General features: G+C 34.5%; 1 protein-coding gene across 2 annotated transcripts; it reads left to right on the forward strand.

Moving 5' to 3' along the window:
- Positions 1–57: 57 nt before the first annotated feature.
- On the forward strand, positions 58–23,863 carry LOC126744457 (leucine-rich PPR motif-containing protein, mitochondrial). 2 transcript variants are annotated; one of them, XM_050451892.1, is made up of 12 exons: positions 58–322; positions 455–627; positions 1,098–1,458; positions 3,355–4,447; positions 5,564–5,841; positions 6,532–6,791; positions 6,835–7,078; positions 7,132–7,377; positions 13,228–13,451; positions 17,680–17,992; positions 18,221–18,492; positions 23,327–23,863. In XM_050451892.1, exons 1-12 carry the CDS (start codon positions 180–182, stop codon positions 23,785–23,787), a joined length of 4,068 nt encoding a protein of 1,355 aa, XP_050307849.1. In that variant the 5' UTR covers positions 58–179; the 3' UTR covers positions 23,788–23,863. The 2 variants fall into 2 exon arrangements, with proteins under 2 accessions (XP_050307849.1, XP_050307850.1); XM_050451893.1 differs by having other exon boundaries at positions 59–322; positions 6,856–7,078.
- Positions 23,864–24,302: the final 439 nt, after the last annotated feature.

The following is a 24,302-nucleotide window of genomic DNA, read 5'->3' on the forward strand; positions in this document are numbered from 1 at the left end:
AACAATGACAGTTTGATCATCTGTCAATATAAATGACGTAACTATACCGGCAGGTCAGCGTGCTATCAATTAATTTTTACCAACCAAAAGAACCAGAATCAGAAAAAACCCCATAAAACATAAATAAATCCCCTAAACTAATCACTAAGTATTATAGTTCTTAACGCACACGAGGGGCTATGGCTTCGATACTAAGATCCTCGAAATTCGTGAGATATATCGCGGGATTCGCGAAAAATGTGGTCGTAAATACCCCGAGGGAGTTCGACGGGACTCTAGTGAACACAGCGTCGGCCCAATGTTATTGCGGGGCCTTCCCACGGTACGTTTTAAGACACTCGCCCACCCATCAAACACGACTCTTTAGGTTAAAGCTTGTGTGTGTGTGTTTGAATTTTCCGGCCGTAAATTTATTACGCAATATTACAGTAATAAACGTTTATGGATTTTTTAGGGGTCTGGCCACACAAACGTCGGCACAACAACACGATCAGAACCTGGAACGGAGGCTGAAATCCTTAGATCAGGATGTGAGGAAATCCGGTCGAATATCCCGCAGGGACATCGAGGATGTCTTGGAGGAGATACGGAACGCACGGTCCGCTACTACTTCACAGTCACTCTTAGGTATGTATTAATGAATATTTGATTTCCTAGCACTAAGTCGTGTAATTTTAATGGAAGACAATCCAAATGCTATTTTTTTTATGTAATAACAGTTTGATCTTAGATGGGTCCCTGAGGAATTGTGCATTCTTTATTTACCTATAAAAGTGCCTCAATCAAAAATCTAGAATTTTTTTTTATACTTCATATCCTTATTTCAATTTAAAGCATCATAGAGAATGCTGTTTTTTCTATGCAATTAGAACAACTATCTTGCCATATGTATTATTTACTTGTCTAGTCTAGTAAGTTTCCTCAGAGTCGACAAGTCCGATTTTCCTATCTATGATGATATTAAAATGATGTTTTTTCTTTGCAATTGGGCAAAATATGTCCAGAGAATTGCCTTCTATCAAACATTTATTACATTACAGCAGATCCTTCCTGTTGGGTATCAAATTTCCTCCTAACATATTCATACATAATTCTAGTTATAAGATGTTGTGGCAGCCTAGTCCCAGACGAACTACCAGAGGTCAGAACAAAACTGGTACAAGAAATATGGAACACTTTAAACAAAATAAACGTACCGATGGACGTCTCGCACTACAACGCCCTATTGCGAGTCTATTTAGAAAACGAACATCCTTTTTCACCCACCGATTTCCTAAGCGACATGGAGAGCAAGGGAATAGAACCGAACAGGGTCACATACCAAAGATTGATTTCGAGATATTGCCAGGAGGGAGATATCGAGGGGGCAACCAAAATTTTGGAATATATGAGAGAGAAACAGATGGCGGTTAATGAAAATGTGTTTAATGCCCTTATATTTGGACATTCTCAAGCTGGGTAAGTAAATACTGGGTTTTGCTTATTAATTTTTAATGGGATGCTTTCAAAAATTGAACTAAATAGTGCATAAAGCAGTGTATGTAACCATCGGAAAGAATCAACGAGAAAGCAGGGGTGAGCAACCTTTTTCAAAACATTCAACTTTATTTTAAGCATCTTTTTAACACATTTTAATATAGTTACTTGCCCCAACATATACAAGGAAGATGTAACCTTGTCCATAAGGCATATGTATGAAAACATTCTCTCAGTTTTTTTATAGCCGTTAGTGCTCTCTGGTGGGTACAGGAGTCATATACTTGACCTTTCTGTTTTATTTTTGATGAAATTATTACATATTCGTAAAGAAGAAACATTTCCAAAACAAATCAATTTAAATTACAGTTGCTTTTTAGTTGTCTACTAAAATGTCCCTAATTACCAAATTTTTCAACTCAAAATCGTTTTTTCACCTTCACATTTACCCTCATATATCCAACTATTTTACTGTGAAACAATTATGAAAATATTTTCAGTGGTTTCCAAGTTATGACCTGAAATGTGCATCAAGTAATAAAATCCAGATAATTACAATTTAGGTTTAAAATTTTCAAATAATAGCAAAATTCTGAATGAATGTACCTTGCGTGATAAAACCCCTTTTAACTCAAGAAGTTTTTGAGGTACAAAGAATGTTTATATATGAAATTGTTTGAAAATAATTGGACTTTTTTATGTTTAATTTTTTTTAAATTATTTCATAGAAATATTTGCAATAAAATTAAGAAATCGCTAAAAAAGTTAGCAAGAAACAGTGATGCAACCAAAAATGCTTTTTTCTATTTAAATATTGAATTTAGAGTGGCGTTTTAAGGCTGAAATTCATCCTCAGGAACTCCACTGTTTTGTTGTGGAAAAATTATTAAAATACTTCCAGTGGTTCCGGAATTGTGACCAAAAATGTCTATCAAGTAATAAAAATCACAAAATTACAATTTGGTTTCAAAATCTTCAAATTTGGTGACTTCTGGACCTGGCGTGACAAAATCGCCTCTAACTAAGAAAGTTTTTGAGGTACCACAAATGTTTATATATCAAATTGTTCGATAATAATTGGACTTTTTTAATGTGTAATATTTTAATTATGATTATTAATATCTACTAATTCAGCTCTTGGACCTTGATAAAGTTAGCAAAAAAAGTGATCCAATCAAAAATGCCCTTTCTATTTAAATATTGAATTTAAAGTGGCATTTTAAGGCTTAAATTAATCCTCAGGAATCCCACTATTTGGTCATGAAACAATTACGAAATTAATTGCAGTGGTTCTCAAGTTATGACGAAAATTGTCCATTAAGTAAGCTTTTGTCCATCAAGTCAAAATTCAGGGTCTTTTTTTGGTTGAAAATTAATAAAATATAAACAGTGGTGTATTTTTTTCCAAAAAAATTTAACATACACCATCACACACATAGTCAAATCATAAGTGACCTCACCATCATCATTTAAAAGTTTCAACATCATATAATTTGGAAATAACGCACTTTCGATTCTCGGTGTCTTATCTCAAACTATTTCTCTCCCAATAAATTATATACTCTAGCAATTTTGAGCATTTAAATAATCCTCACTAACATTATTTAATTTTACATTGGCAATATTTCTAACCAAAGATCACTCTTCTTCTACTTATGCTTTGTTTGACATTTTATGTATGTTAAAGTTACTTTCCATGCCATTACCACCCAACACACACTTCTTGATGTAATTGAACGAATACAAGAAAGGAATTACTACTGTCTCTTGAATTCCAATGCAAAACAAAAATATTTAACAATTTTGATTGGTTGCCTGGTTGCTGATCCTTGCTTAAAAAATTGCATGGATTGTTCCCAATTTAATGTAATTTTTCAGTGACATGGACTCGGCCCATGGCATTTTATCAGTAATGGCTCAAGCTGGTCTTGAACCAAGTGCAGACACCTACACGACCCTCTTATGCGGTTACGCCAAACAAGGCAACATGGACCAGATCAACAAACTGATCGCGGAATGTGAAGAAAAAGAGATTTTCCTATTGGACAAGGACTATTTGGACATCGTTTATGCCTTAGCGACAAACGGACATGGGCAACACGTACCCGAGATATTATCGCGGGTTAAAAGGTCGATCGGGTACAACCAGGACGCCTTGAACCTCATCCTGAGGTTAATAAACAAAGGTCAAGACGATGCGGCGTTCGCCGTCTTAAAAACCATGGTTAGGTCCACACAAGCCGATGGTTCCTTGATGCCCATAGGCACATTTTTCATAAGGCAAATGGTGAAAGCGGACAGGGACCTGGAGACTATTGTTTCCTACTGTCAGAAGTTGGAAGAGGAACAGATGTACTCCAGAGGTCTCCTTTTAGCCGCAGAGTGTAGCCTGGAACAGGGAAAAGAGGAACTCGCCTATGCCTTATTCGAAAAACTGAAGGAACAAGGTCTGGAGATCAGGCAGCACTACTTTTGGCCCCTAATAGTGTCCAAAGGTGACGACCCTAGCGGCCGGGGCGTCGTCGCCGTGCTACAAAAGATGCACGAGTTCGGATTGACTCCCAGTTTGGAAACTTTACGCGATTGGGTGTTGCCGAACCTTAAAGGGAACAGCAGTCAACTTTTGACGTTGTTAAGGGAGGCGAATGTTTCAGTAGGTGCCTCGGCATGTAGTATCGTAACAAATCTGCTGATTAAGAATGAAATCGCCGAAGCAGCCACCATCGCTTCCAGTGTACCGGCTTACTACATTCCGGAACTGATCAGGAGACCTTTAACTAACGCGTTGTGTGCTACTGGGGATGTGGATTCTTATGTTTCGATCATACGTCAGGTGTATGAAAATTTAAACAGGAGACAGAATATGGTGCAGTCGGATAACGGGGAGAAAGTAGATGGAGCTGCTGTCGTCGGGGCTTTTCTAGTAGATCTCGCTTCGAACAAGAAGAACTTTGAGAAGTATATTTCGGTGGTAAGTGTATTAATTTTATTTTCTTCTAATAATTATTATTAGGACAATTTTGATTTTGGATTTTTGCACCACTTTGGTAAAAAATGTATAACTTAAAAAATAATAGACCAATTAACTTGCAATCTTCTCTCATCGATAAGCAATAGATCTCTTTATAATGACAAGGAGTTTCAAGTAAATTGCTCTTGATTTGAATCTTTTATGATTTTTTAAAGTTGGATCAAAATAATTTTTGCACTACTTTTGGTAAAAAATTTATAACTTAAAAAATAATAGACCAATTAACTTGCAATCTTCTCTCATCGATAAGCAATAGATCTCTTTATAATTACAAAAAGTTTCAAGTAAATTGCTCTTGATTTGAATCTTTCATGATTTTTAAAAGTTGGATCAAAATAATTCTTGCACCACTTTTGGTAAAAAATTTATAACTTAAAAAATAATAGACCAATTAACTTGCAATCTTCTCTCATCGATAAGCATTAGATCTCTTTATAATGACAAGGAGTTTCAAGTAAATTGCTCTTGATTTGAATCTTTCATGATTTTTAAAAGTTGGATCAAAAAAAATTTTTGCACCACTTTTGGTAGAAAATGTATAACTTAAAAAATAATAGACCAATTGACTTGCAATCTTCTTTTTCAAGTAACTTACTCTTCATTTAATGTTGGATTAACATAATATTTGGAAATTAGACCAATTAGCACTTTGAGTTGCTTCATAAGGCATGTTTTTAGTTTTATTTTCTTTTTTTTTTGCAATAATATATAAATAAGTGTAAGTAGAAGACCTCATTCTCCTTGGATACCTTTCCATCTTTTTATTTTAGATCTGTTAAGTAAATTTGCACCTGATATTGTCTTAAAAACTCGTCACCAGTGAATTTTAGAATTTCAGGAAATTCTGTATTGTTGTATAATAAACTTTAATGAACAGAATATAATCTCGATCAGTATGGATAGGAGTTATCTATTTGGGAGTACACAAATAGATCATCTTAAACATATTCCAGTCCTTTGGAAATTAACTGTTACAAAAACAAAATTTCACTGCATAGATTGTTAATGTTACTTAGAGGTTAATCGGAATTATTATTCAATTAACCATATTTTTAGATATTGGAAAAACTAGTCGAGCAAGGCTTAAGCATCACAACGTCAACCGCCGAAAAAATCGAAAGTAAACTAGGAGAAAAAATGACGGAAACGATATCGGACCTACTGGGCAAACTCACTTCGGGCGAACTGACCCCAGTGCCCATCTCGAAGAGGCCGACTTACGTCCCGTACCACGAAATGAACACGGAACAGCTGGAAAAACTCGTCGAGAATTTAGAGTCGAAAAATATCGACGCGTGGGGATACAAACGGCGTCTTCTAACTTTATATTATAGGTAAGTCAGAGGTTTAAAATCGTATTAAGTACCCTTGATATTAGGCATAAACTTTCACTTAATTAATTTATTATTAAGTGTTACAATATATCCGTGTGTTTATTTCTAACTGAGAGAAGATCATTGACAAATAAAATTGGACCCAATATACTTTCTGTGCTATAGCTATTTTATTATGTGATATCTTAGACATATATGTGCATCCATTCTTTTCTATTTTTACAGTTTATTTTCTACATAACAGTATCTCCTTTTACAGTTCAAGCCTTCGCATAAGTAACTCCCGATTAATAAAGTCAAAAGCCCTTGATAGATCTAAGAAAGGTCTAGCATCAAATCATTCATTTCTATATGTTTTAAAAGTTTAAGTGGATTTATTTAAAGTGTAGCCTTCCTAAATCCATCCCTAAAACTGGGTTAACACCAATTTTGGGACGGAAAATGTCAGAAGGGCCTAAAAAAATAGAAACTTGCAAATTTTCAAAAGATTTAACGCATAACCGTAGTCAGTTTAATCGATTACCTTCAAGCAATTTGCGTAGGGCTGTAGCTCGGAGGTGGTGCATTTTAGGACACATGTTTACAGAAAAAGAAAAGTCTTACTGCAATACCAACGATTCGCCGTTAAAATATTTGCTCCGAACACCCTGTATATCTTAGACATTTGATTAAGTTCTTCCTTTTTGTCAGGGGAAAACATTTAGAAAAACTGGAGAATCTGATCGAGAACTTGAAAGGAAACCCGAACTTCGAACTCGGCCCGGGAATCCACGCGATTCTCTTGGACACTTACGCCTACCACGGCCACTTGGACAAAGCGTTGGAACAGTTGGAAATCGTTAAAAAACTAGAGGGAGACAAATTCGAACTGGACGAGGACAAAGTGGTCAGACTGGCCGGTTTGATGGTTAAACAGGACAAGTTCGAGGACGCGATCAAACTCCTGGAAGGTACCTTATTCTTAAATTAAAGCCGCTCGATTAATTTAAATAGTTTCCGGTGTTCATTTGACAGAAATCCCTAGGGACAAAGTGGACCGGGGTTACACGTACAACTCGTTGGTGTGGCGCACCTTAAACTGGATGGCGGAACAAGGTCAAGCGGAAAATCTGGAGAAATTCTTGGATACCCTTATCAAACACGACTACATCGACGTGAATAACGTGTTTTTAGGACCGCTGGTTAAGGTTTATCTCGTAAAGGAAGACATGGAAACCGCTTTAAAGAAGTTTGAATGGTACGTCTGTAAGATTAATTTACCTGGAAGTTATTTTTTTCGGTAATTTTTAGGGCCGTGGAACAGTACCGTTTGACCCCCTGGAAAAACGAGCTGGCCTGCAAACTGATCCAGAAAGAGGACGCGGATAAATTACAAAAGTTGACCGATTTAAGTACGATCGTGCACGGGGAAATCAACAGTTTGTACGATTTGGTGTTTGCGTTCGTCGAGTGTGGCAGGATTAGGCAGGCTAGGAAGATTTTGGAGACCCCCGGACTACAGAATAGGCCGCAGAGGATCAATAACGCTTGTGAGAGGTGAGGATGTTCGTTTTATTTTGGTAAAACCACACTGACGTAATAATTTGTCGGGAATTTGTCCTATTACAAATTTTTTTAGCTATTTCTAGTATCTAGTACTTCAGACTTACCTATTAACGATTCTGAAATATGTCAAATTAGAATTAATGAATCAATGTTCAAAAAACCAACACTCCCGCACCCAAAAGTTCTTTTGTCGCATGAAAACACGGTAAATTCTAAACTTTAAAACTTTGTCGAATCATCACTGCTAAAGGAAGGCGACTTGGTAAAAGATATGCACATAATCGGATTCTCCAGAGTCTCTAGAATTATTCCATACCACCATCATCTGCTGGTCGTTAATTCTAATGAAACAAAACTGGTATTGTTTCGGGGTCAAAAATCCCATAAAAAGTTTATGGATTAATTAGATAATGAAACTATTTTATTTTCTGACAGTATAAAGGTTTTGGGTTCAACAATCCATAGTTCTCTGAGACTTATGTGTCCTGTTACTAATAAATTTTATTAAATTCCTGATATTTTGAGTAAAAATCTTTTAATTTTTATATAAATATAAATCTTTAATTGATACTTATACTTGAGCTACGACATCTTAGTTTGGGGTGGTCTGTTTTTAAATAATATAGAAAATTATGTATCAGAAGTGTTTTAAAAAAGGAGAACATACTCGATACCTTTACAGCTCTAAAACTTGTAATGTCCCTATTTTCATTCTCTATACCTGGAAAAAATTGATACAATAAAATACATTACGCATAAAATTACAGGGACTTTTCTTACTTTGGACGTGATTTTCAAAAACTTGAATTAAAAAATTTCTAATGCATAGATTTTTGCGATTTTTTCAAGGAAAGTTGAAGAACACCCTAGAGAAACTTTTAAAGCAAAAATCAAGCGGATCTGAGCACTAGAAGTGAAGTTATGACTTAATTACCTGAGACTGTCCTTACTCTTGCACATGATTTTTAAAAATTTAGAGAAAAAAGCTTCTAGTACATAGATTTTCGGGATTTTTTCTATGGAAGTTGAAAAACACTCTATAGAAACTTTTAAAACAAAAATCAAGTTAATCTGAGCACTAAAAGTGGAGTTATGACTTAATTACCTAGACTGACCTTTCTCTTGGACATGATTTTCTAAAACTTGGTTTAAAAAGTTTCTAATCCATGGAATTTCATGATTTTTTCAATAAAAATTGAAGAACACTCTATAGAAGCTTTTAAAAATCAAACCACTCTGAGTACTAAAAGTGAAGTTATTACTCAAGTTATCTAAAACTATCTCATTCGATTTTTTTAATAAAAGCTAAAGAACATTTCAAACAAAAAACTTTTAAAACAACAATCAGGTTAATCCGAGCACTAGAAGTAGAGTTATGACTTAATTACCTAGACTAACCTTTCTCTTGGACATGATTATCCAAAATTTGGATTAAAAAGTTTATAAAGCAAGAAATTTCGAGATTTATTCAAAGAAATGTAAAAAACATTCCTTTGAATAAAGCCCAGTAACTTTTGAAATAAAAATCACCTTAATTTGAGCACTAGAAGCACTCCTATTACATAAAACTGTATTTCCCTTACATTTTTAACATTTTTCTAGTATCCCAACTTACCGGATGCCGACCCCGGTAGCACCGTAGGCAAAGCGTTTACGATGCAATCGTGTAGTCTCGGGTTCGAATCCCGGCATGGGCATGGTTGTTTGTGACATCTTATAAAAACAAAACATTGTGGTTCGGAACCCACGTTAAACTGTAGGTCCATAAACAACAATATTGGGCGGCCGTCGAAATACGACGCGAGTCCATTGTATTTGAGGAAGAAGAAGAACTTACCGGATCTTATATTAACAGTTCTGGAATGCGTCAAATTAGAATTAACCAAACAATGTTCAAAAGAGTAACCTGCTGATCGTTAATTCTAATGAAACAAGATCAAAAATCCGATAAAAAGTTTATGGAAACTTTTCACATTCAATTACGTAATCAAATTATTTTATTTTCTGACAGTATGAAGGTTTTAACAATCAGCAGTTCTCTAAGATTCCTAAAAACCAATTTGGAACTTTAAAACTAGACAAAAAATAATTGCATTCTGCGATCTGCACTGTTACAAATAAATTTGATCAAATTCGTGATATTTTAAGTAAAAAATCTTAAAAATTTTATATACATGCAAATTGGGACTTTATTAAGTTACGGCATCTTACTTTGGGGTGGTCTGTTTTTAAATAATTTAAAAAACTATACAAAGTTACGTATTAGAAGAGATTTAAAAAAGAAAAGACTGAGCATACTCGATATCTTTACAGCTCTAAATTTGCTAATGTTCGATTCCTGTATTTTAATTCTCTATACCTGGAGAAAGTGGATACAGCAAAATACATTATGCATAAAATTACAGAGACTGTTTTTACTCTTGGACATGACGTACTTAGATAAAAAGTTCTAGAGCATACATTTCTGGGATTTTTCTATACAAGTTGAAGAACACTCCAAAGAAACCTTTAAAACAAAAATCGGGTTAATCTGCGCACTAGAAGCGGAGTTCTGACTTAATTACCTGAGACTGACCTTTCTCTTGGACATAATTTTCCAAAACTTGGATTAAAAACTGCCTAATGCATACATTTTCATGATTCTTTCAATAAAAATTGAAGAACACTCTATAGAAGCTTTTAAAATAAAAATCAAACCACTCTGAGTACTAAAAGTGAAGTTATTACTCAAGTTATCTAAAACTATCTCATTCGATTGTTTAATAAAAGCATATTACATAAAACAGGATTTCCCTTAGATATTAAAATATATCCCTTATATAAAATTTTGAAATTAATGTAGCAAACGACAAAAACCCCAAAAAACTATTTAAATACATTCGCTCCTCAATTAAATCAAGGGTTTCAATACCGTTACTAAAAAAGGGCTACAACAGCATGTGTGAAAATTAAATGCAAGTCGCGGAAGAGTTGGCGAGAACATTCGAACAGACACTAAAGAGCCTGAACAAAATGTATTACCTACCCCACACTGTCCTCGTATCTTAAACTCAATAACAACAATAAATATAAATGAGGAAAAAATTAAACAAAAAATTCAAAAATTAAAAAAAGATTCGTCTGCAGGTTTAGACAAATTAACGGCAACTATTCTAAAAAAATGCAGTGAAGTGATAGCTGCGCCTCTTGCAAAAGTTATGAAATACTCAATGATTAAAAACTCTGTACCCGAACAGTGGAAAGTCGCATCGGTCACGCCAATTTTTAAAAAAGGCGACATGTTATCAGCAGGCCAATAAGCCTAGTATCGATTGTTTGCAAAATTATGGAGTCCATTGTTCGAGATGAAGTGCAAACATTTTTTACTGAAAATTATTTAATACCCAATATTCAACACGGATTTGTAAGGGGTCGCTCTACGATTACTAACCTGCTTCAATGCCTTAACCAGTGGATAACAGCCTTAGACAAAAATCAACCAATAGATGTCATCTACCTCGACTTTGCTAAGGCATTTGATAGAGTTCCCATGAAACGATTGTTACATAAGCTATCTTGGCATTTGAGAAGAATTGTTAAATTGGATTGAAGACTTTAAAAAATAGAAAGTTTAGTGTGAGGGTGGGGGACACCATGTCAAAATTCTATCCAGTATCCAGCGTAGTCCCTCAGGGCTCCGTCCTCGGCCCTTTTCTGTTCCTGGCTTACACGTGTGATTTACCTTCAGAACTAAAATGTTGGGTATCAATGTTTGCTGACGACACAAAAATATATGCAGTTCCCCTAACTTCTCATCAACAATTGCAAACCGATCTGGACACTTATTTGGAAGTGGTGCAGTGAATGGTTACTTCCTCTTAACGCGGACAAGTGTGTGGTGTTACATTTAGGAAAAAATAATGCCCAGCTACCCTACCAAATAAATAACATTGAACTTAAAAAAGTCGAATCTTATTGTAATTTCGGAATAATAGTAACTAAGGATCTCTCTTGGTCCCAGCATATTGCCTCAATTGTGAAACGTGCAAATTCTATGTTGTATCTGTGCAAAAAGATTTTGTTAAAATTCCATTCTCCATTCCACAATTTTATGAAATTGTATACCAAGTTTGTCCGGCCTATTATTGAATATGCAGGTCCCGTCTGGTGCGCGACAAAAATTTTACTTGAATTGTTGCAGCGACGCGTCACACGATCTACGTATGGTTTGCGTATGCCGAGACCTACCTACAGCGAGAGACTTTCAAATGCAAACTTGCTAACTTTTGATAAACGAAAGCTTCGTGGTGATTTAATTTTTACATTCAGAATCCTGTATAATTATTGGGGCTGTGATCTAAACGAACTATTTGAAAGAAATCGGGATATTACACTTCGCGGTCACACTTTAAAATTTAAAAAAACAGATGTATAAAACAAAAACGCGTCAAATGTTTTTGCCTAATAGAGTGTTTGATGTTTGGAATTCGTTACCCGTAGATGTCATAACTGCTCCTACTGTAAACTGCTTTTAGAATCGTCTGGATAAATTGGACATGTTTAGTGTTTAAATTTGAAAGCTGACATTTGAAGATTTATTGAAATATATTGTAATGCCTACTTAGTTCATAGAGCTCAGAATGTAAATTCTTGGCATTTATCTAATAAAATAATAATATATAAAGTAATTATCAAAAAACTTCTAATGCATGGATTTTTGTGATTTTTTAAAAACGTTAAAGAACTATATCAAATATATTACATGAAGTATTCAACATAACATTTCTTGTTCAACCCTAAGCACCTAGGCAACCTAATAGCTGTCTGTGCTTTTATATTTAAAAATACATTTTCATTAGAATCAATCAAATCCAAAATACAGCAACACATAAGTAAGTAAATATTTTATTATATGTATATAATCAGAAAAGTATAAGAAAAGAAAGAAAACAATTACCCAAATATGAATCTAGATAAGCACCTATGTAGTAAAATAATAATAGTAATAATAAGTATGTAAATAAATGATCTTTAAAACATAATTCGGCACTACTAGTTTTTTGAAAAAAAAACTAAATGGCTATAACAGGAGAATGAATTCTGCCCTCAAAACTGTATTAACTATTATTTTAAAATTGGGGATTGTTGTTATATTTTCGGGTTTTCTTTGACAAAGTTCCATTTATTGTTTACCGTAGCTTAACCTATAATAAGAACTGTTTAATAAGATATGACACAAGAAATACGATATATAAATATACACAATAATAAAAATACACAACGAGATATTTCTATGTTGGAAGTAAATTGTTGACTTAAATTATTCTATCACTGTTTTTAACTATGCCCTTATATTTCCATGCTTTGCAACAGGTGCATCCCTCTGTAATTTAATACAATTTACCGGTCACCTGCTTTAAAAATAGGAGTAATAAAAGAATTTTTCTAAAAACCAGGAAAAACTCAACTAAAATTGATAGTTTATCGTACAATCTGGACCAAATGATGTTTTTGTTTTAAGATTAACAATTCCATTGAAAATATCTTCAATATTTACAATCATATTACAAGAAACATCGATAGTATCAAAAGGCCTAGGGTCATTGTCTTGGGGATATTATAATTAGAAGTAGTGTAAACCATAGAAAAGTAATCAGATAATAAATTAGCAAGTTCATCACCATATTGATATTTACGGCTTGTCCAGTACATATCGCCAAACTTTAAACCTAGAATTTTGATAAAACCCTTAATTTGCCACTTCATGCACATACAAACACTAGTTATGCTTCCTTCAGTGAGTTTTTATCCGTATATCTATATCCCATTTAATAATCGTTATTAATATGTTTATATTTTAAGGTTCCAACAGGAAGGCCTCGTAAAACCCCTCGAAGGACTAAAGGACGCCACCAAAGATTTAACTTATATAGACCGCAACGACATTTACTATCAACTGTTGCTCAGTTATATAAAACAGAACGACGCCGAAAAATGTATGGGCTTATGGACCCAGATGCAAGAAGAAGATTTGGCTCCATCCGATCAGTTTTTGTTGACTTTGGGCAGTTTTTTGCAAGAAAATGGTAGGTATTACGGTCTCCCCCTTTGGGTCTTTTAATTGAATAAACGCGATAGTTTTAACAGTTTTTTTTTTAAATAAAGACTTCAAGGCTCTATTTAGAATTTTTTTGTTAGGAATTTATATTATCAAAGGCGTTGTCAGCACATTTAATACAGCCAAGATTCTAGATGTAATAATAATAATAACGTTTATTAAACAATATACATAATATACTTATTAACCAATACAATAAATAAAAAATATAAACGCTTAGAAATATCACTGAAGCACACTATAAGTGCGTGATTTGTGGTTACATAATCGGGTATATGTCAAAATTAGGTCAAATTTAATTATGTCCTTATTGGGTAAACAGACTATAACCGGCTTAGTAATTTCGTTTCAGGGTACACTCAGAACTATATAATCCTGTTAATCTATTGGATGTATTTAAGATTTATTAAATCATTAAAAACTTCTCTACCCTTCAAAAATATTTAGTTTTTGGCTTTGCGTTTAAAAGAGTTAAAGCCTTCAACCATCCTTATATCATTTGGAAGCATTTTATACAATCTTGGAGAAAAATATTTTAAGCTCCTCTGTCCATGAGTTTTACGATCTTGTTTTTATTTATATATTTAAGGATTTCTAAACAATAGAGTTTAGAAATCCTTAAATATTATCTAATATCTTACTTTCAGAAAAGAGGTTATCAGTGGGATATCTTATGGGCTGCCAAAAATTATTTTTAAAAACCATTTTTGAATTGATTTTAATTTTTGTATGTGTTTCAGAAACGCTTCCCTATTCCAAAATACCATAACCCTTATAGTACCAAGATAAAAAAAAATTGAGTTTGGGGTTTATATTTATTTTACGCCGATAAAGTTGGGTCAAAAGGTACGGAAAATTAGTTTAAAAAATATTCGAAAGGGTTAAGGGAGGGATTTAGGGAGTACACAATAATTGTGTGTCTAGGGAGCCAACATTAGAAAAGCACAATTGTGAAACAAAATTTATTACTTTGTATGGAATGAAATAAAACAGTTTTTATTTTTGGTTAAACAAAGAAAAACATTACATTTTAGGCAACGCATTCTGGACCGACTTTTGCACCCTTCTAACCTGCATTTAACTGGGTTCCTCATTCTTTGGCCAGTGTTCAAAACCATCAAAGCGTTTGTCTGCACGGGGCAAACTGGAAGGCATTCTTCTCTTTTTATTTCATTTCCTTCAACGCTAGCTCTTCCTCTATATTTTCTTGGCATTCTGTTTCCTCCAATACACGCTTCTTAGTACCGGCAATCAGATATTCCCCAAGATTAAGTCTAAATTCCAAAAGATCCATAATACCTTTGCTTCGAAGGTTTTGACTATAACAATCCCTTCGATACTCCTTTTCCAGCTGTTTACTAAGTCGAACAAATGTAGGATGGCTTTAACAGTCCATTTCCGGGTTCGAAAGAAAGATCGATAGTATTCCATCATTTGGTCGCAAACATCTACACCACCCATGTTTTCGTTATATGATTTAACAACAGCTAGGCATGCTATGCCTGAACGTTTTTGTTTCTGTTTTATTCCATCTTTGCACCTCAGTTTCCGGCCTCCAAAAGCTGTGGATATCATTAAAACAGATTTATTATCTTTCCACTTTGTAATGCAGAGTTTATTATCGGTTCTAACAACTTCTTCTGACTCTCCCCTATTCATTAAACTGTCTTTTTTAAAATCAAACCCTTTCACTCTGTTGGACATAATTGTAGCAGTTGCATCTATATTCAAACTCGTCAATTTGTTCATCAAAGCAATAGTTGAAAAGTATCTGTCAAAATACAGGTAACTATTTTGAGGTAATGTTTCTGCTAGACGCAATATTATTGAGGGTCCCAAGCCTAAATGCCTATCTTTTAGTGGGGTAGTATTGCCCTGGTAGATTTCAAAATCCAATACCAGGCCGTCGGATGTCGTAAGAACGAAATTCTTCGGTCCCACTGGTCTTGGTTTATTTTTAACAAATTGTCGAACTGGACATCTTCCCAAAAAAGGAATCATTTGTTCGTCAATAGAAAAAGCTGTCTTTTCTTTTCTTTCAATGACTTTACATCTATTGCGAACCAAATCAATTATCGGCTATATTCTCCACAATCTATTCTTTTTTTGTTCCTCTTCTGATACGTTAAGATTGTCAACGACATGTAAATTTACACGTATCATGTAAAACCTTTGTCGGGTCATGACCCCATCAATTAATTAATGGGAACTTATATTTTCCATTCCAATACATATGTATCCTTGGAAGATGAATACATCCCATCAAAGCATTCATTCCGAAAAATTTCTTTATTTCTTGAGAGGTGAAGTTGTTTTCTTTTGCATTTTGTTGCATGAAATACTGGGAAGTGAAATTTGCGGCTTATTCAAAAAAATCATCATTCAAATATTTAGCGAAATATTCGTTTGGAGTTTTTACGATGGATGGAGTATAGTCCTCTTTTACAGAAAAATCCTTGCTTCTAAAGTTTCCATGCTTCGACTGGAGAGTCTGGAAATCTATGAGGGGTAAATCATCTTCTGAATCTGAAGAGCTATCAGCTTCATTTGGTGCTACAATTGGGATCTTTTCGTGAATTTCAAACTCATCTTCTTCATCCTCGGACTCTAAATCCGACCCAACTTCGTCTAGAAGTTGGAACAATGCCTCCTCGTCATCCCTTAGATGATTAATTGAAGTTTATTATACCTATTAAGCACTTCTTTTACTTTGTACAACCTTAAGTATATTATGTACAACGTCCCTCTAACACTGGTCATATGACTCGCCAGGTTAACGATTTTCCCTTACCAATTCCTACATCCTCCCTCACCAAGAACTCACTTATATACCTTAGCAAAAAAATTTACAACCATGTTCCTCTATGTATCAGACAAATTTTAGAAGTTAAGAAATTCAAAACACTTTTATTATCCAGGGCATATTATAGCCTTGACGATTTTTTTAATGATACCTTTTGACCTGTGCTCTGACATCATTTTAGTGTTTTAGTTTTGTTACCTATTAAATATTTTAATTTACTTCCTCTAAATTCTGTTTTATTGACAGCTGTTTTGTTATCATTAATTTTGGTAATGTGTGTAAATTTTATGGTAAAATGTTTTAGATGTTATGTTTGAAATTTAAAGTGAATTTGGAAGTTATATATTAAAAAGTAAATTTTGAGAGAAGTCCCCTTAACTTCTGAACCATTTCATGAAAAAATGTCCCATTTCAACAAATTGTCAATTTTAATACCGAGATATTTAAAAGATGTTACTTCTGGGAATTTCACAATCCCCAATCTTAATGTTGCCAAGCCTTTGAAGGGAACTTCTGTAAGTTGCAAAAGGCATGTAGTTAGTTTTTTGTATATTTAAAGTTAATTTATTGTGTTGAAACCAGTTTTTTAATTCCACAAAGTCTTTTTTAATTTGGGTGGTTATAATTTGCCAAGACTTTGATCTACAGAGTAAAACGGTGTCATCTGCAAAACTAACCAGCGTTCCATTTAGTTTAAGCTTAAGCATGTCGTTTACATAAACCGTAAAAAGTGAAGGACCCAACACAGTTCCCTGGGGTACTCCATACCTAACATCTCTTTCACTTCTTATGGTTCCATTAAAGTCAACACGCTGCGTTCTACTTGTAAGGTAGCTTTTAAGCAAATCGAAAACTTTGCCTCGGAGTCCACAGCTGTGTAGTTTTTTTAAGAGTCATCTCATGACAGACAGTATCAAATGCCTTAGAAAGATCCACGAACAGGCATAAGCAAGCTTCACTATTATCTAGTGCATCAGATATTGGTGATGTTAAAAAAGTTTAATTGCATCCTGCGTAGATCTTCCCTCCTTGAAACCAAATTGCAAGTCTGATAATACATTAAATTTAGTTAAGAAATTCGTCATTCTTTTTTGAATTAATCCTTCAAAAACTGAAAATGTTGACAAAAGTGAGACAGGTCTGTAATTTGATATTTCTGTTTTATCGCCATTTTTATATTAGGGTTTAATAGTTCCGATTTTAAGACAGTCCACGTCAAAATCGGTGAAATTTCTGTCGATATTTGTTTTAGGCGTTCACTTCTTATATTGTCCCATCCAGTAGATTTTTTTTATCTCAAGGTTCATTATAGTTCTATTGACTTCAAAGATTGACACGTGCCTTAAAACCCATAGAATTTTTTAGATATTGAATGTCGTATTTATCGCTTTAGGTTTACAAGTTCCATTCTCGATTCCCCAACCTAAAATCAAACAGCGACCAGCTACAACACCCGGCCAAGAACAGCAAACGGTTACAAGTAGACCGAGACCGGGCGTCAGTGTGGCCGCCAATAATTTCCGCACCAAGTTATCCCAGGGTGACGTAGATGGATGTTTGAAAACCGCGAATCATGCCCAGGTCTCGGTTTCCGATGCGTCGCAACTCATCGAAAAGTTGATCCATCAGGAGCGACTTCAGGACGCCACCAAAGTGACGATGACGTTATTGAATAGGGGCGCTTTTCCGGTTCAAAAAATATTTAGGTAAGAAAAAACAGCAACAGCGAAAAAACGACAACATTAATGCAAAAAGTAAAATAGTCGGCTTATAAAATGAAGCTCTTAAATGGTTCTAAATTGTCTCAATGACTCATGTAACAAAAAAGGAGTTGGGGTTTGCAAGTTTTAGGGTTGCAACTTGTTTCTCTCCAAAAAAAACCATATAAAGGAAGAACGACCATATTAAAAAAACGTCTTTTTTCCTCCTTATAGGTTCTTACTAAACAAACTAGCAGCCGCAGGCCAAGTAGACGCTCTGGAACAAATCGGTGAAAAAATATCCGTAGACGTAAAACGGCTGATTTCGTTCGATAATCGATTCTGTCACGCGAACATCGTCGCGGGACGGGTCGAGGCGTATTTGCAAAAACTGGAACAAGATCTGGACAACGCATCGGATGACCAATTGGAGGCCATCAGCAGCCAATTTCCTAGGGGCGGGGCCTACGGTATTTTGGAAAGACATCCCGAATATACCGACAAATGTAAGTGATTTACTTATATTTTGTGAACTCTAAAAAGTAGCTCGATGGTCTCAAATCAATACCTCGTAAGTCCAAAATGATACATTTTGAGAAATCAAAAAAAAGTATTTTTTTCTTTTGTTTAACGTACAATCGTTGTTTAATTTACATATAAGTGTAATAATATAATAGGAAATAGTTATAAAAAATGAATTTTTAAAAAACACATCTTTTCTTTGTTAAACCAAACTTACATGCTATTGGAACACAAAAAATAACACTTACATGTTATTGCACTTTATTAATTTATTTTATTACATTGAAAAGTGAGTAGAGGTATCCAATCATATTATTTCACATTAACAACGAAAAAATCATAATTAAATAAGAAACCTAAAAACTATTAGTTTTTAATACTGGAATTGTTTCCAAAACACAAAAAAAACTTAAATTTTAATTTAAAAAAAATAAATCAAATATTTTAGAAACACAAACCCTATAAGAGCAGTCTTTAGGTAGTCTAAAAAAAACCAATGTGCTTTCTACAAAGAAATGAGTTCTAAAAACAGAGAAATTAAAAAGAGAAAAGGAGTTATTGAAAAGGTAAATTGTCATAGAATAACCAACAATCTTCAGGTATCACTGGTTTTAACTGCTGAAGGTGATCAAATTTGGGTTTGGCAATCTTAATCCTTTGAGTATGAAGTTGTTGGTATTCACTGTTATTAAGATGCGGTTTTGTTCGTTGAGGTAGCTCTTGATATTCTATATTATCAAAATTTATTTTAAAATAAATTTTTTGATCGTTGTATTTCAATGCCCTTAAGTCCATAACAGTGGGGTCTCCAGGTTTCCTTCCTGGTCTAATTGAAGGATAAATCTGATTTTTATTAAAATTCTTAAAAAAATCATATGTTACCAATTTTGCCTCATATTTTTCACCACACGTTCTGCTCTCTTCGCACGCTCACTGGGTAAAAAAATTTTCCGGTTTTTTATTTTTCTCTCAATGTTTGCGTGAACGCTGTCACACTCCATTTGAGTGTGACCTTTAACCAAAAACTTTTGTTCGATGGTAATATTGAGCTCTTGTGAGAGATGTAAAAGAGCGTTTGATATTATGTCGTTCCGGTTTTGGTAGGAACACCCATCCGAATAAATGACTATGGGTTTACCATCATTAAGGAATCTTTTGATGTAGTCTATGACAAATGTTGAGGCTTGAAGGTCTGCTTGCGTCTCGTCAAACCAATAACAAGTGCAGTGCTTAGTAACTATATTATAGACTGTAAAATTATGAATACATAATTTAGTTTTAAAATATAAGGAACTAGCCATCAATGAAGGACAAACTTTTACGGCCTGAAGATCCATTGTAAGCACATGTTGGGCACCTAAAACACCTTGTTCCTTATGTCTTATCTTTTCTTCTCTTGCTCTATCTTTTTCTTCTTGATGTCTTCTCCATTCTTCCGGTGATAAATTTTTTTCCTCGTACTGACAGCAAATGTCACACTTGTCTTTTTTGGGCTGATAGAGACAAATATTCATTTTTTTTTACATTTTTGTTAAAGAATTTTGACTCATTGGTACTTCACTATTTTCCCTGCAACTTTCTTTGTATGCCTTATAAAGATCAACAATGCTGAAAAAAGTCTGCTCCAAATACGAGGGATGTCTTTTAAGTTTTGCATATAGAAACATAGAGGGCGTCACTAATCAAATGTCATTAGTCAAACTTAACCTCAAACTTTACTTTTCTTAAATTCAAAACGTCAGTGCAATACATATAGTTTTACAGCTACAATGAATTTTTAAAGGTAGCAAATTGCGCATACCATGGAATTAAACAGAGAACATTTTCGGGCCATCATTTTTTACAATTTTCGAAGGCAATTATCTCAACAAGAATGCTGTGCTGAGTTGATTTCTGTTTTCGGTAATGAAGCACCACATCAGTCGACAGTTTCTCGTTGGTATGCAGAATTCAAGCGTGGACGGGTTAGTCTTAGCGACGATCCAAGGTCAGGTGCACCAAAAACGGCTGTCACCCAAGAAAACATCGATGCTGTGCGTATGCTTATCACGGAAGATCGACATGTGACATATCGTGAGATTGAGGCTTCATTGGCGATTTCAAAGACCTCAATTCAAAAAATTTTGCATGAAAAATAACGGGTAAGAAAATTAGTTTCCCGCTGGATACCGCATCTGTTAACTGAAGAACAGAAAGAAGCTAGGGTGATGTGGTGTCAAACAACTCTAGACCGCTTTGAGGCAGGAAACTCTAAAAATGTGTACAGCATTGTCAGTGGTGATGAATCATGGATTTACTCATATGAACCTGAAAATAAACGTCAGTCGTCTGTATGGGTATTTCAAGATGAAGAAAAGCCAACAAAAGTCATTCGTTCTCGAAGTGTATCCAAAAAGATGGTTGCAACATTTGTCTCAAAAGCAGGTCATGTTGCAACAATTCCTCTGGAGAATCAACGAACTGTTACTGCCGATTGGTACATTACCATTTGTTTGCCGAAAGTCATCGCTGAGCTTCGAAAAGCGAACCCACAACGACGAATCATCCTCCACCAAGACAATGCAAGTTCGCACACAGCCCGGAAAACTATTGAATTTTTAACTTATCAAAACGTCGAATTATTGGATCATCCTCCGTACAGTCCCGACCTAAGTCCCAACGATTTCTATACTTTTCCAAAAATCAAGAATGAACTGCGTGGTCAGAGGTTTCAGACGCCAGAGGAAGCAGTTAACGCCTTTAAAAATGCAATTTTGACAGTACCCACAAACGAGTGGAATAACAGCTTTGACAACTGGTTTGAGCGCATGCAAAAGTGCATTAAATTTCGTGGAGAATACTTTGAAAAACAATAAAGTCGTTAAAAGTTATTTTTTGTTTTATTCCAGCTGCATATGCAAAACTTAAAAGACAACCCTCGTAAAGCTTGTTTGTGTCTTTTCGACAATAGTGCGAAGGTAACTTGTTAAGATTTTCTAAAAAGGTCTTCATAAATTTATTTGGGGCCCGTTCTGACAAAATGCCTTCAACTTTTGGTCTTTCGTTTTTTTTTATCGTTTATCCCATGTTTACTTCGATCGACCCAAAAGCGAACTTGCCATTCTCCTAATCCTAGGGTAGCAAGGAACATCTTTTTGCATACAGGATAAACGGTACTGCCTACTTTCAGGGAATATTTAAGGATTCCCGTTTTTCGAAAAATTTCTCTGTTGTGGTGATACTTTATTTACTAAATTGCAAACAAAAGTTTTTCTCTGACTCCACATTAAATCATGCCAAAACTTTTTAAAAATTTCTTCACGTTTTAAGTCATCACGTTCATTGCACTTTCTCTTCTTTGACTTCCTACAAAAGTTTGACTTACATGATATACCCATTTTTCTTTCTCCCCTTGAATGAATGTCCTGAAATGTTTTTGACTGATTTGGTGGTCTTCTGTATCCTAAGTAGGCTTGTCCCTTCATCCGCAAATCTTGATTATTTTTTTAAATATTTTTACCAAACTCACGTTTCGTTTTGGTTTGTTGTTGAACTTGCTCATTCAGAGATTCGGATGAGTCTAACTCTGATTCTAACTTGTCTTCACTAGGATGAAAATCGCTGTCCTGGTTTGCCTTGTCGTCTTCATTTTCCGAGACAACAGTGTGGATATCTGACTCAGTGTCTCTAATTCTTGGTGATAGCTGCTCTTCATTCACGGGTAAATCCTGGCGGACACAATTAGAAAATGTCGGTGTTAAATAAACGTCCTTTTCAAGACCAAGATCATAACAATTAGCCTGAGTGTCACTAGCGGTAGACTCTAAAGTCTCTTGCAAATTAAGCACAGCGCGTTCAACTTCGTCAGCTACAGAACCAGGAACCATTTTTTCTAAAAAACTGTCATTGACGTCAACATCAATAATAATATCTATTGGCAAATCCATTATATTAAAACCAACTTGATTTTCGATGACTGGTAGACTATCAGGTACTTTGATTTCTCTATCTTCTTTGGCCATTTTATTTGGTCTATTTTCATTACTTTGGCACATTTCAACCAATCTTTTTGATCTTGAACTCATTGTAGTCTACTAAAATAAAAAAGTAGAAATCAAAAAAAGCCTATTTAAGTGAATAAATTTTGGCAAATATCAGGCAAAATACTTTTAGTTTTATCTTTAGTGTTGACTTTTTTACGAGAAGAACTGCTTAAATGTAACCTCAGTATGCTCAATACTTTTAATATTTATTAAAGTTTTTATTCTAAACACGCGTTTTCTCATAATATTATTTATTATTATTTATTTCTCTAATTACCTGCAACAAGCCGTAAATTTAAAGTTAATTAAAAAACAATACCACGTAAATCACATTCAGTGCATAATTTCAATACCGCGTAAGTCAACTGAGTAAAAAAATAGTCTTTTAAACATAGATATATATTAATGTAAATTTAATTATTAATATTTACTCACATTTATTATAACGCCATACAACACTAACTTTTTTAACAGTTAACAATCTTTATCCGCTTTATAATGTACTAAAACATTTCTGAACAACACCTCTAATGCTAAACTGCTGAGTTACGAGCTATTGAATCGATTTTTAATGATTATGATTTACGTGGTATTGTTTTAGCGCCGTTTTCCCGGTAACGTATTTTTGTAGGTTGACTATCGTCTAACAGATGGCGCCCCTAGTTTTATTGAACCAAAAAACGTTGAAATCTAAAAATGGCAAATTTTGGACTTACGAGGTATTGATTTGAGACCATCGAGCTGTTTTAATTATCTTGGATTATTTTCTAAAAAACCGCAAATCCGTCTTTTTCAGTTGAACAAATGGCAATAAAGTACGCGAAACGGGGAATAGTGGGTCCGCTAAACGTCCTCTGGACGAAATACTTTATCAGTAACGAAGTGGAGAAATCGAATCAATTATGGCATGAGTACCTTAAAGACGCCCCCAGGATTATGTTCCAGAAAATCATCCAAATCGCCCGTGACACCCACGACGAGGAACTAATCAAAAGACTAACGGAACATTTGAAAATAAGTAACGTGACCCCCGGTGCCATCGGAAACATCTTCAGTTGTTACATTGACGTGCTAGTGGCCAAAAATAAGCCGAATGAAGTCGAAGTTGTGTTTCAGCAAGCGTTAAGTCAAGTTTCGATCGACAACATTAACAGGACGGCCGTTTTACGGGTGAAAGAGGTCTTCGAGAAATCAGGGAAGACTTTCGATTATCCCATACCAGCTAAACATAAAAGTAGCACGCAGGAGGAAGATTGAGGAGGGGCGGTACATTTGTGATTGTTAATTTTAGAGTTATAAGCTTACTATAATAAAGTATTGTTTGTTTTGTAAATTTTGTGAAGTGAATTTTTCAGAACCAATTTATAGCAAAAAGTCTTGTTGCTTTTTTTAGCATCCCTAAAATCTATTAAACTGAAGGTTATTCAAACAAACATTTATCTCTCATAAGAAAATCAAGAAATGCAAAATATCATCAATTTTCTCCTGGAGTACAAACAAACCCAAAGTATTACTTTAATTTGTGTATGCTTCTGCGTGTTTCGCTCATTTTAGATTATCATCAGGTCTTCAACAAACCACAGATTAAAGAATAGCATATTTCAGGGAGTAGCTTGAGGAACATGCGTGAAAGTTAGCAAGGAATTCAATGGGTCTGATAGGTTTATAATAGTGCCGCATTTCGTTCAATATCCTGGAAAATTAATTTTTATGCGGTTGTACCTGGATTTCGGATGTTAATCAGTGGGATACTCTTTTTTTTTCCAGGTATA

The sequence above is a fragment of the Anthonomus grandis genome, chromosome 14, assembly GCF_022605725.1.
Source record: "Anthonomus grandis grandis chromosome 14, icAntGran1.3, whole genome shotgun sequence".
In the NCBI taxonomy this organism is placed as follows: domain Eukaryota; kingdom Metazoa; phylum Arthropoda; class Insecta; order Coleoptera; family Curculionidae; genus Anthonomus; species Anthonomus grandis.